Source organism: Micrasema longulum, unplaced genomic scaffold, assembly GCF_059751315.1.
Source record: "Micrasema longulum isolate JH-2025_06_02 unplaced genomic scaffold, ASM5975131v1 h1tg001960l, whole genome shotgun sequence".
In the NCBI taxonomy this organism is placed as follows: domain Eukaryota; kingdom Metazoa; phylum Arthropoda; class Insecta; order Trichoptera; family Brachycentridae; genus Micrasema; species Micrasema longulum.
Genome location: NW_028279134.1, coordinates 102003 through 115995, shown reverse-complemented (window position 1 = coordinate 115995; position 13993 = coordinate 102003). Strand labels below are relative to the sequence as shown.

The 13993-nt window shown below is 33.7% G+C and overlaps 1 protein-coding gene across 1 annotated transcript; it reads left to right on the top strand.

Annotated features, from left to right (window-relative positions):
• Positions 1-3439: 3439 nt before the first annotated feature.
• Positions 3440-13687, top strand: Pdxk (pyridoxal kinase). The gene is made up of 6 exons (XM_088238751.1): positions 3440-3790; positions 5384-5493; positions 8394-8637; positions 10393-10662; positions 12680-12859; positions 13366-13687. The coding sequence occupies exons 2-6, from the start codon at positions 5398-5400 to the stop codon at positions 13485-13487; spliced, it is 912 nt and encodes a 303-aa protein (XP_088094877.1). The 5' UTR covers positions 3440-3790; positions 5384-5397; the 3' UTR covers positions 13488-13687.
• Positions 13688-13993: the final 306 nt, after the last annotated feature.

The window sequence follows — 13993 nt, the reverse complement described above, 5'->3', positions numbered from 1 at the left end:
TACATTCATACATCTTCAAATGCACGCGCGCCGATTATTCCGACTTTTGACATGTCCATCTTTAAGTATTTGTTGGATTTGGTCATGCGATGTCTTTCTCAGTCTTCATCTATTTCTGCATCCATCAACATTCGCATTGTAAATATTCTTAGCCGTTCTCTCGCTGTCCATTCGTTCTACATGTCCAAACCAGCGCACAGCTCCTTTCTTGATTTAGTCGATAATGCTTGTCTCAGCCTTACATAATGTACGGATCTCAACATTTGTGCATCTATCGTACATAGTTTTACCACACATTCGCCTGAAAGATCGCATTTCGACAGCATTCAGCCTCATTCAACACCCCAGTTAGTGGTGAAAAAGGCTAAAAAAACTAAGAAGAAGAAGAAGAAGATACTGAATAAGGAAACGTGGTGTCACAAATAACAGGTGCCAAATGTAACAATCGCTCTATGTTCTTAAACATTTATCATTTAAAGGAAAAAACGTCACTATATATTGGACTGGATCGAAATCTAACAATGAACGCTGTTTTGATTTAACAGGAGTTTGATGATTCGATTCCCGACATGGTGATATGAAATATTTGTCTAAAATAGTGTTTTTACACTAGAATATTTCATAGTCCCTAGACTGGCACCTGAAGCCTAAGACTGATCATCTTACCTTCATGTAACAGAAATGATCAAGATACGCTGCGATTGGTGTACCGACGCAGTGCCCTATGCACTATTAGGTGCAGAAAGGGAATGATGATGATAATGACGGCATCGGTTTATTGGATAACATCGGATTTTGGAGCAGCGAAGTAAAAAATTTTCTCAAACAATTATATTTTAGATCTTTTAAAGATAAGAAAAAAAATAACCTTTATTCAATGTGGCGAAAAATCGCAATTGTAACAGAGCAAAGGATGTCAATAGTAACATGTTACAATTGACACTTTCGAGATCTTATTCATGTGATGCTATTGAAATTTTTTGTCAGCCTTGTATTGTTGTGATCAGTGCGTTTGCCTACCATGCAAGAGGTCTCGGGTTCGATTCCTGACATAGTTGACTTGAAATATTTATTTTAAAGTTGTTGCAGTAGGATATTTTATAGTCTCTGGACTGGCACCCGAAACGTTAGACTGATCAACTTTCCTCCGTGTAACAAAAATGATCAAGAGACGCTGCGACTGGTGTACCAATGCAGTGCCCTATACACCATAAGGTACGGAAAAGGAATGAGATGATTATCGAAATTTAATTTCTTTTATGTTTCAGATTTTTTAAATTAAAAGCCTAGATTTGATATTTTTTCAAAAATATTTTTTTTTGGTCGAGTTATGTTACAATTAACACCACTTGGGTGTCCAATGTAACAAATATATATATTAAACAATAACACCTTTTATTTTTTTATACTTGCACACGACCTGCAAATATATATAGACGAAATTTGATATTTTTTTTGATATTTTTTGATATTTTTTTATTGTTATTTGGCCAACAAATAATTTTGTTATGATCAAAAATATATTTTTTTTAATTTTTGAAACCACCTTCCCCTAAATTAAAAAAACAAATTTAAATGCATTACAATAAATTTAATCCAATATTAATTTAGTGCTTTTCGATGTATACCGGGTTCTCCTTTTTTATACGGGGATACGTTCCACGCAGTACCTTGTAAAAAAGTATATTAAAAATGAACAATGGTGGATGGGTTTTTCCTTGCATAAAAATTAATTTGGGATTACAAAAAAAATTGCGTACTATTTATTGTTACGGCATTCCAAAAATGAATACTATAATTTATTGTAATATTATTAATACGCATTCTGAAATTAACACTTTTTTGTTTATTCAACTTTTGCACCGTTTTATTTTGAAATCGTGTAAAAGAGGTTCCGGTGTATAATAAAACGTTTTTGAAAAACATTATGTTACAAAATCAAATTTGGACCATTCTTTCTAAAGTGCAAGTATTTATATTTAAGTATGTTTTAATATTTTTTATACCAGTTGTCGATCACCCAGAACACAATTACTGTTTGAAAGAATCACCTGCTGACACATATGAAAATGAAGACTGTGAAATGATGAATATTAGCAATGAAAGTTTAGGTAAGTAATTAACCTTCTGTTTCCTCAGCTATAGCGAATGTCCTCCTAAATAAATAACATCTAATTTACCTATTCTTTTTATCTTAGTGGTATTTTTTTTACAGACCGAACTTCCAATTTACCAACACCAGAACCGATGGAAATACGCATTAAAATTTTGCCATGTGCTGCGACAGGTATTTTTCAATATATAACTACTAAATTAGTACACCAACCGCACCATATCTTGATCATCTGTGTTACATGAATGTAGGATGATCAGCCTTACGCTTCAGGTATCAGTCCAGGGTCTATGAAATATTGTAGTGTAAAAATACATTTTTATTTCAATATTTCATGTCGAGAATCGAACCCGAGGCTTCTGAAATGGTAGGCAAATGTGATGACGGTTTAACCACGAGGCAGGCAAATACGAGGGGTAGGTAAACTTAAAGACATTTTAAAAGAACGGGAAAACTTCACCGTTTTAAATAAACTGTCAATGCTCACAAAGGTGTAGGCGAACCGTTTAAAAACAACTGCGTTTCAAAGAAACCCTGTTTAAACAAGGGTGTTAATTTTTACGTTTTTGACTTATCCATCCAAACTCAATACAATATTATCGGAATTTACATACAGTAATGAGGCACTTAATCAACGCACTATTTCTCTAAAATGCCGACCCTGCTATGTGTATAAAAGAAAAGCCAAGTTTACTAAGTGCCTTAATTTTAGTGTAAGCTCGCGTAAACATTGTAAGTAAAAAAGCCCGCCCAATTTGCATGTGATTTTGACAATTTCTTGTGTATACAATATTGATAATTTTACGTGGGTAATTTATTAAAAATGTTAAATTAATCATTTAATACGCATATAATCCGAATAAAAACATAAATGAAATGACAGTTTGTGAATTTAAAGGTTTCTATTTGCATTTAATAAAAAATTTAAGCCAAAAAATATTAAAATTAAAAAATATTTATGTCATTCTATAAAATATGGTTTCTGTAAAATACATCAAATAATAATAAAAAACGTTTTAGAAAATGAGTAATTTTTTATTTCTTAATTATCCAAATTTGAGCAACGGAAAAAACTTTCATTTTTTTTATTCATAACATAAGCAAAAAATATTTTTTTACACTTAAATTGAGGAGGGGGGGGGGTCGCCAACTGCACTAAACTTTTATTTTTTAAACGTCTTCACGAAACAGTTTAATTTGTGAAACGGTAACTGTTATAGCTATTTTTATAAAAATAACGAAATGCGCATCTCTATTGTGGTCATCCAATCTATGACTTACGACGGTGGCGTTTTTTGCATATTGCAGAACTACCATAAAGTATAAATATATTTTTATCTATGTATAATTTTATCAGCGATGTCGATCAGATCAATGTCAATTGTCGGGTTTTCGGGGATCGCCGTGGTAATCCACAGACTACAGATATCTTAATGTGGTAATCTACGACTGCGATTTCTGAAATGAAGTTGTTTATCGCAAGTTTACATCTTATCATTATCAAATAGTAAATAATGTTGAAAATGATTTTGCTACTTGAAGTTTGTTACTCTGGCGAAGTAATTAAACGTGCCACTAGTGTCACAAGTGATGAAGTAATTTAAATTCTATTTTTTCTGATCGTACTTCTAAGGACGATATTTTTTGTGGTGCTATATTTGAGAGTCGTCGATTCTGGTAAATATTACTGATAAATTTATCAATATTCTAACATTATGAATTTATGGCATATATAACAATACGACCACTAAACATTAGATTACATTATAAATGTATTGTTTTTATCTTGTTATTGTAAGTGGTCTTTGGAACTGAAGAAATGTGACCTACAATTTCAGACAGGATTTTTTCTGCATAATTCTAGTTCCTTGATGGGGCCCAGTTAATTGTATAATCCTTTGTCATAACAGTGTAAAAATTACGTCTAGCATTGCTTTCGGATTATTGACTATCAAAAACAGCAGGTTTTTTTTTAGTTTAGATATTAGAGCTGTGTGTATAGGCCATTTTCGGTGTGTTTGTTACTCGTGAGTCAAACGCCATTTAACAAGTAAATTTTATGTATATTATTTTTAGTTACATTACATTGTGAATAATAGTTACAATGACTTGACTGCATAAAAATATGATTTTCACTGAATTTAATAACAATTAGAAACCAATTGAACAAAAGTATAATTTTTTTGTTAAACTGTTAGATATTTTCTGCACAGAATATTCTAGAATAGCATGTGTGATATCACTCTCATAAGTTGCCCTAGTTCATTGGACATATTGGTTTTGTTTTATTTAAATCTACTTTTAAAAGAATGTATTTTATTTTGTGTTCGGAAATAAAAGAAATGAAATGATAATGTTTATATATAGTAATAATAAAACACCTTCGTTCTTAACCACTTTTTTTTCTTCTAAATATTTCAGTTTAACGGTGTCCACTAAATATTAAATCTTAACATATGGAGCTAATAAGTCAAGTCTTTTTGTCGTGTTCTTCTTGTAAATATGGGAGGTGTAGAGTGAGGGGGTTCTATCTTTAAAACAAGACAAGAGCAGACTAAGGGAAATATTGTTTATTTGATTATTTATTCTTTTTTATTATTATGTATCACTTTTTATATTTCCAATTCCTACTATCTTTACAAGAAGAATATGACAAAAAGTCTTGACTAATTATCTCCATATGTTCAGATTTAATATTTAGTAGATACTGTTAAAAATAAAATAGGATACGTTTCATTAGTAAATTATACCTTGATAAAGAAGCCTGTGTAGCTTTGAAACCGGTCCGTAGAAAAAAAAAGTGGTTAAAAATAAAGTGGTAAAATGTCAGTCTCCCATTATGCAAGAGGTCTCAGGTTCAATTCCCGACATGGTTGATATGAAATATTTATTTAGAAAGGTGTTTTTACACAAAAATTCATAATGCCTGAACTGGTACCTGAAACGTAAGACTGATCACCTTACCTTCATGTAACCAAATGATCAAGATTGCTGCGATTAGTGTACCAATCCAGTGCTCTGTGCACCATTAGGTGCGGAAAGGGAATTATGATGATGATAAATAAGAGCACCGCATATTATGTTTTAATATCACAGGGGCATCGCTGAAACTCGAAGAGTTGCAGCTGATTAACTGCGGCATCCCGGTCTGACTGACATAATTTAAGTGGGGATTGATGAAAGTTGTTTAATATTATTATTATAATGAATAACCACAAAGTTAGTGCTTTAAATATACATTTTATAGATAACGTATATGTTTTGTTCCAGCTAATCTCTTTAGAATGTCTGATATTGAGGATTCACCGAGAGTACTTTCCATTCAAAGTCATGTGGTACACGGATATGTTGGCAACAAGTCTGCTGTTTTTCCACTACAGGTAGTATTATTCTATTTTCTTTTTACCCACAAAAGTCGTATCTTGATAATGCTGTGCTGAGTTTTTTAAAATAATTATTTATGCTTTATAAGGACCATAGTTTTAGTCCCGACACTTATATACGGGAGTGAAACATGGAACTGGCAGAAGAAGGATGAAAGCAGAGTGAACACGGTCGAAATACGATCTCTTAGACGAATGTGTGGGAAATCAATGTATGGCAGGGTTACGAACGATGAAATCAGGCGAGAGTGTAAATCTGAGCCCAGTATAATTGATAAGATTAAGAAAGGGCCTCCGACTTGGTTTGGTAATGTAGAAAGAATGGATGATGAAAGAATGGTAAAACAGGTATATACGGCGATAATGAACGGTAACGTGGGACGAGGACGGCCAAGGAAGGCTTGGCATGAACAAATAAACCAAAATCTCAAGTCCGGTCGTGTCAAAAGCAGGCAGAATCGAAGGGCATGTACGACAAGTTATATGAATGTGGAAGAAGCTAGGAATGTGTGCCAGGATAGACGTGTGTGGCGGTCCATTCTCTGCCTACCACTACGGAGAAATGGAGTGATGGTAGTAGGACCATAAGAAATTGTATGAACATTTGATTTACATCGCAACAACTAATATTATCAAAATTTATCTAGAACATACGTAAATTGATTTGAAATATTCCTAGGCTTTTCATTTCTTTTTATTTCCTCGAGCAACTCTGTGCACAATTTGAAACCCTTGTTTTGTAATTATTAGTTTGATCGCATTGAGTATTCATTTCATAACTGAAGTACTTTTGTTTTGCCCTTGAGAGACATTGTGACGCCAGAACTAATTAAGACAAATATTTTCGACCCACTAGTGTCCTTTTTAAATTAAAACATTTAACAAATTTATATTTATATAAGAAATAAATTTATGATTGCTGTGTTTTGTCACTCAATGTGATACAGCACAATTGATGCATTTTCTGCAATGGCAATGTCCTTGTGTTAATTATCTAATTATCCAATTAACCATGAAAATACTAGAGAATCAAACGCTGTAGACATTGATCAAAATGTTGCAAACTAATATATATTAAGTAACAACACTAGTTTGGCAACCATCAATAATAACTTTCCCCTTAGGCTGCCTATTGTCTATGACTAATCTTAGAAACTAAACCTATTTAGTTTTGTCAGTTTCATACTTTTTCCAATAATAATTAATTATGGATAACTTATATAGCGCCATTTTCGTAATATAATACCTCAAGGGCGGGATATCAATGTAATTTTAACTTTTAAATTTAAGTAAAATAATGTACTTTGTCACCACATGCGAAGAATTTATTCAAACGATTTAGAGAACAAGCGGGTTTTAAGTTTCTTCTGAAACATCACTTCACTCTGACAGTTTCGGACTTCTGCTGGGAGAGCATTCCATGCCATAGGGCCTGCGACCGCAAAGGCACGTTCGCCGAATTTAGTGCGCCGTTTGCGTAGAGGTATAATAACTTTTCCTTTCGACGTAGATGTAGCTGATCTAAGCGTAAGACGTCTGTCAGCTAATTCATCTGGAATGCAGAGTTCCCTTAGATATTCTGGAGCAGAGTTGTGCAGTGACTTATACATAAGCCAAGAGTTTGTATTCCACCCTCTGTGGAAAACGCAGCCAGTGCAATTCCCGAAGTAGTGGAGTGATATGACTGAACTTAGAGATTCCAAAAATAAGTCTCGCTGCGGCATTCAATACAGACTGTAGGCGAGTCATTCCAACAATAAATTTTACAATGTGTGTTGTCAATTACACTAAAAATAAATGCTAACTCTATTGAAAAATTATATCCATATTAAAATAGAATAAGGTGTTTGATTTTATCTATCAGTGAGAAACACTTTGATGTTGATTGGCAAGGTCAACTCAATGAAGAAGTTCAGTGCTACGGGAAATTGGAAATAAAAAAATATTTTTATAGGCCATAAAAATTAGAGCATTAAATTGTACCGCAAGGTTTGTTGAAAATGTATGAAAAAAATAATAACAATTATTTTAATAAAAATGAACTACTTTGATCGACGTCACCAGTTCTTCCAAATCAACCATGGATAAAATGTTGTGATAGATTTCCGGTTTACGGGAAGCCAAATCACCAGTAATTTAGAAAATTAATAAACTTAAAAAAATCGTAGCGCTGATAATACGATACATAAAAATATATTTATTTTTTTTGCCTGAGTTTGGTGGTCTATTAACAAATTTAAAAAAACCACTGAACTTCCTCATTTAATTTTATAAACATTAATTAAAATTTAATCAGATGAAAATTACTAAGATTGGTAAAAACACAGGCGCGGCGGATCACTTTCTCCCTCTTAGCGATCGCACCCGTCACAGGGAACTGTATTCTGTAGGTGCAGGTGTCATCGCAGAATAACCAGGCGTTAGGTAGCCGCGGCCGGCGTACGTTAAGCTCCTAGGGAGGTTAGTAGGTAGCACTGGCGGCTGCATCCTGAAGCAGGCAACCGGGTTGTAAGGCCAGTATCACTTTGTCAGCGGAAATGGTGTATTCCGGGGTGTTGGTCAAGGTCCAATGCAGACGACCATCCCCCGAAAGTGACAAATGCTAGTCTTTATTCAGGAGGAAGTACATCGCTAACACATACCTAGGTCCCTATTCTATGTAGATATTAAGAGGTTCCAGTAAGAGCCATGTAATGAAACATGTAAAGTGATCAAAATAAACTAGCTAATGGCATATCGTAAGGCCTGTAAATATGTCTGTATTCCCTATTGCGATCTGTAATCTCTCATAAATATATGTTAAATATATCGACTTGATATCTTGTGCCTTCTCTTAGTAACTACATCAGTTGAAGATTAATGCTCTGTAAATTTAACACTCATTGTATTTTTTTCAGGTGCTGGGATTTGAAGTCGATTTCATCAACACGGTTCAGTTCTCTAACCATACGCATTACAAACATACTAAAGGAGAAGTCCTCTCCCACACGCAACTCAGTGACCTTATGGAAGGTCTTGAATTGAACAAAATATACAACTATACGCATCTTTTAACAGGCTACTCAAGAGATTCCACCTCCTTGAAACTTGTTGCAAATATTTTGATAAAATTGCGAGAGAAAAATCCTAATCTAATCTATGGTATGTAATCAACATAACGAAGTTAAGATCATGCGTAAAATATGCATTTTATGTTACTTAACGGTTCAAAGTTTTTCATTGTTCAATATTTAGTTGATTCCTATCAATCCATAAGGGTTCTAACCTGTTAATTATCTAAGAAAATAAACTATGTACGTATTAACTAATAAAGTAAAGTGTGCAAGTAATGTCAAGAATGACCTAATGAAACTAAGCCGAAACCCAGTGAGGGTTACCACTAGAGCTCTCGAAGGGCACTGCTGATTGAATAAACAGTTTGCTAGAATTACTTCTAGATGTAGGTTCTGCAGCGCAAATGATGAAACACCTTTACATATTTAAATCACAAAATAAGGCGCATCTTCAGAGGACTATTAGTTAAACCTGTGGATGTCGGAGAACTCAACCCTCATCTCATAGCCCGATACTTCAAGCCATAGATATAAAAACACTCGCCTTCCACTCAGTAGCCCGGCTCTTCGAAGATCTAGGCTCAGAGGGTGAGAATTAATTGACGTGGATTCTTCAATAGAATCGCAGGTCGCAGTGACATTAAGGGCTCATATTGCACTACCAGCCAACCAGGAATATTTTTTTTTACTTTTCTTATTATTATTCTTGTTATTATTATTATTATTATTTATCACTGACATCTACAAGAGTAAAAATGTCAAAAATTGTTGTTATTGACTTGAAAACTAACCTGTTTGATACATGAAATATGTATTATTTGAATAACCTATTTGATATTATCTGTGCAAATCAATATTGGACAGCCGGTGAATAGTATTGTGAATAAATTTAAATTCACATTCAAATGCATATTATGTATGCAGTATGTTTAAGAGTACTACGGGTAATTTTATCACTTCCTCAGAAAGACTTCCATTGGTCCACAACTTGGTTGGTCAAAGAGTGACCCTGGGATTGGATATCTAGGAGGCTGTGCTTAACTTTAATGAATGGCCTTGTATTTATCTATTAATATGTTATATATCGCCAAGAAAGCAAAGTCAATAATTTATTTAGTTAAAAAGGCATTCCAAAATATCACCCTAGAGATATTCCTTAAAATGTACAAGACTTGCGTAAGACCTCCATTGGAGTATGGATGCCAAATATGGAGTCCCTACTTCACTAAAGACATCTAGCTACAGAAAAAAGTCCAAAGATGTGGTACGAAAATCCCCAAATACTCGTAAGATAAAAAAAGATTAAAGGAACTAGGACTAATATCATTGGAAGAACGAAGGAAGAGAGGGGACTTATAAGATACTAAATGATTCCTGTGACTGCCCCATGCATGATATGGATCAATTTAATCCCAACACCAATTTATGGGGTCTTAACTGGAAGCTCTATCATCTCCAATTCCACATCAATCCCAAGAAAAACTTCCTTTTTAGCACGGTGATTTCAGACTGGAATAAATTGCCAATCCTAGTTGTCCATTCCATTTCAGTCAACCATCAAAGTTCAAAAACCGTTGAGATGCTTTTTTGAAGGAAGAAGAACGCAGACAAAAAGATAATCCAGCTAAATAGATATAGGCGCACCCGCAATGGCTGCCTGCCTATATCATATATATATTACTGTGTGTAATATCACTGTGCCACGACCAAGCTCTTTTAAGCAGACATTAAATAATCTATTCCTTGCCACCATCTTGGTTTCTCACCTCTATACTCTTCCCAGCAAAATAACGGTTCCAAATTTTGTAGATTTAAATTGTTACAATTATATTTTTGTTTACAGTGTGTGATCCAGTGATGGGAGATAATGGAAAAATGTATGTCCCTGAAGAGATTCTTCCAGTTTACCGGGACATTATAATACCCCTGGCAGATATTCTGACCCCCAATCAGTTTGAGGCCGAGCTGCTTACTGGAATACAGATCAAGAGTGTATCGGATGCCTGGAAAGCTATTAATTCATTACACCAAAAAGGGATTAATGTGGTTGTCTTTTCAAGTACGGAATTGGGTTCTGAAAGTCTAATGTTGGGTCTAGCGAGTATTAAAAATGGTAAGATTCATTATCTACTTAGAAATTATTATATACATACTTGTGGGACTCATCAAGAGTGTCAGAGAAATTCGATAAGTGGGTATTTGAACATAGTTTTTCTGTCCCCGGCTTTGTGCAAGAAATACGACTTGCACATCGGACTGATTATACCCAACTAAAATCGAAGTTTCGCTGTCTCGTTTTCCGCACTCCATAACTGAATAGATTTTTTTTGAGAAAGATGATTAGAATGAAATTCGCTGTGTCGGCACCTTTTCCGTTTACAACATTATTTATCTTATTTCTACACCGTATGTCCGAAGATGGCCGATAAAACTGAGCGCTTTTTTGGATTGTCCTAGCTCTCATAAGAAAAAAAAGCAAAATGATCGAGACACGCTAATCTATCGTGTGTAAAAATATCACTGGTCTAGGGCCATATTCCAGGGAGAAAATACGGAATACATTTGTACGAAAAAAAGTCAGACTGCCTTTCCTATTAAAGTTAGAGTATTTTTCTGCGGAGGGAAGTCTGCGTTTACAAAGCAGGTTCCGTCTCTCAGCAGATATTTTTTTTCAGGTGGAAGTGTGTAAGTCTAGGCATGTGATCTCTCATTGGCTGGTTCGATTGATTCTTTTACACATGAATAAATTTCGGTTTACTTAATTTTTTTAAACATTCACTGAGTTTCTATTGTATTCAGATTTTTTGTGGAATTTCATTGGCTTTATTTTTCTAAAATTCATTCCTAAAATAAAATGATGGTGATATTATATGATACAACTGTGGTATATACGACACCTCGCTGTTTACGAGTTGAATGAGGAAGTTCAGTGGTTTTTTTCAAATTTTTTATTTGTTTATAGACTGTTAAACTAAGTCAAAAATTTTTTTTTTTAATTTTTTACATATCGTATTATCGGTGCTACGATTTTTTAAAGTTTTGTATTTCTGAAATAACTCCGCGTGTGATGTCAGAGGTTCATTTCCGCTTATTCTCATTCAGTTCTTCCCATTGGTCCAGAAGCGACAAGCAGACCGGAAATCTTCCATAGCTCTCAGATCATAGGTTGATTCACATGAACCAGTGACGTCATTTAAAGTAGTGCGTTTTTATCAAAATATTTTTTATTATTTTTTCTGTACATTTTCAAGAAACTTTGTTCTACAATTTAATGCTCTAATTTTTACCCCGCGTAAGAAAACATTTTTTGTATCCAATTTCCCGTAGGGCTGAAGTTCCTCATTGTTGTAGCTAGATAGTGGGTAGTGGGTCTGCAATCGCTGTTTGCCAGTCTCACAGAAAAACATCCACTGCCAAAAGCAAGCACTGCCTAACAATTACTAATACTGATGCATTGTCAATGGTTGTACCTAGCCAGCTGCGTGTTCAGTGCAGTGTGCAACGCCCGCAGTACCGAGGTCCTAGCTAGATCATGGCGTAGAGATTCCAAGAATGACCGCTAGCACGGTAATATCTAACTAGCTGTGCACACCACCGCACAGTACGGAGCTCATATCGTAGCGCAGCAACGGTGCTATAAACTGTAGTAGACCTCAAACTACATCAGAAAGGTGACAAGAAGTGCAAACAACACCTGTGCTTACCCGGTTTTAATGTGGACATTTTTATCTAGAGTTTCAATTTATTTATGAATTATGACTTGAGAGCTCGATCTCATTGACAGATTTTAATACATTTTTATTTTTTTATATTTATTTATTTAAACGCCTTTTAGGCTTTTACATGTTTTACATGCATATATGCAAATAAAGACAGACATGTATTTTACAAAGAAGTAGCAAAAAGTATATAAATGATTTTTAGAAGAAAAAGAAAAATATCAAAAATATCATCTTTACATATTAGTATAAAAGTGGAAAGAACAGAAGTGCATTTTCAAATATGAAGACAGAAATGCATTTTACACAAAGAAAGGAGCAAAAATAAAAATGAATTAAGAAGAGAAAGAAAAATAAGAATTAAATTTTAAAAATTTAAAATATCATATAAACAGATATTGTTTTTTTCAGGTCCCCGTTTCACAATAGACATTCCTAAGTTACCAGTTTTTTTTATTGGCACTGGTGACCTATTTGCCTCACTGATGCTCGCATGGACACACAGAACCAAAAATGATCTGAAACTATCTCTTGAAAAGACAATAGCAACTATGCAACATATACTTAAAGACACACTTCACTTCGCTAAAGGTTTGTAATCTTTATTTTAATGCTATCTATATCTACTCACAATTCTTATTTATTACCACGTTCGTGTGGTCGTTCCTAGCGGAGCATGTGGACATCACCTAACGCCTCCAGGATACTTAAGCATCAGCTAGTGATCTTTCCTCTTCCCATGTCAATCCTTGTTATTTTCAAGTCTTTCACCCCACCTTAACAAATTATTGTAAGACATTGGTGTCCATTTTTAGAATTCAATGTTTGTTATGAAATCGTACCTAATAGAATATTTATTCTCGAATATTTAATATCTCATTAAATGGATATTGTATACAATGCTTATTCTATCTTATACAACCTTCATTGATGTGGAGATTCATCTGAACTATTTCACCCACTTGGCAACGCCTGAAAGAAGATGTATGCAGGTCTAGATTTCCATATTCCCTTGTAATCAAATTATGTAATTCATTGTAGAGGAATTATTCAATAATTCATTCTATGACTTTTAAAAATATTTTTTTTCTTTTTAGCAAAATACCCAAATGAAGAAATAACTTGCGATAAAATTGAGCTGCGATTAATACAAAATAAATCGATCATAGAAAACCCAGAAGTGACAATCCGAGCTTCGTTACCAAATCATTCCCAATAAACATAAACTTATATATGAAGATTTTATATTGTTAAACATTTTACATTTTAATTTTATTTTTTTTAAATTGTTTTTATCTTTAATAAGAAAAAAAAAGTATATATTTTGAGATATGAGGAATCATCTAAGGAAGATAGTTCACTGCATTTCAGAATTTGAACCAAATAGGGCTTAAAATTAACTCTTAAAATTAACAAAAATAATATATTTCCAATATCCTCGGCTTCCTCCAATCAATAAAAATTACCAGTTTTTTCATATATAATATTATATTCATGTGCAGAACAAGCTACAACAGAAATTAGATTCTTCGAGTGACGTTTTTTACCACAATTAAAACATTCACAGTTGTGTTTTGTCCAAGAACACAATGTCCATAATTTAGTTAAACCAGAGACATCAATTTATCATTTTCGGATACTAAAAATGACCACAAATCTGCATAATATATAATGGAAGATTAATTTTATGCTTTCCCTGGAATAAACTTATTAATTAAATTAAAG

Bases quoted from the DNA above. Each gene is read 5' to 3' on its own strand.
- Pdxk (XM_088238751.1), top strand. From the start codon at position 5,398: ATGTCTGATATTGAGGATTCACCGAGAGTACTTTCCATTCAAAGTCAT. The intron at 5,494-8,393 runs GTAGTATTATTC...TATTTTTTTCAG, and splicing joins CTGCTGTTTTTCCACTACAG to GTGCTGGGATTTGAAGTCGA. The intron at 12,860-13,365 runs GTTTGTAATCTT...TTTTCTTTTTAG, and splicing joins CACACTTCACTTCGCTAAAG to CAAAATACCCAAATGAAGAA.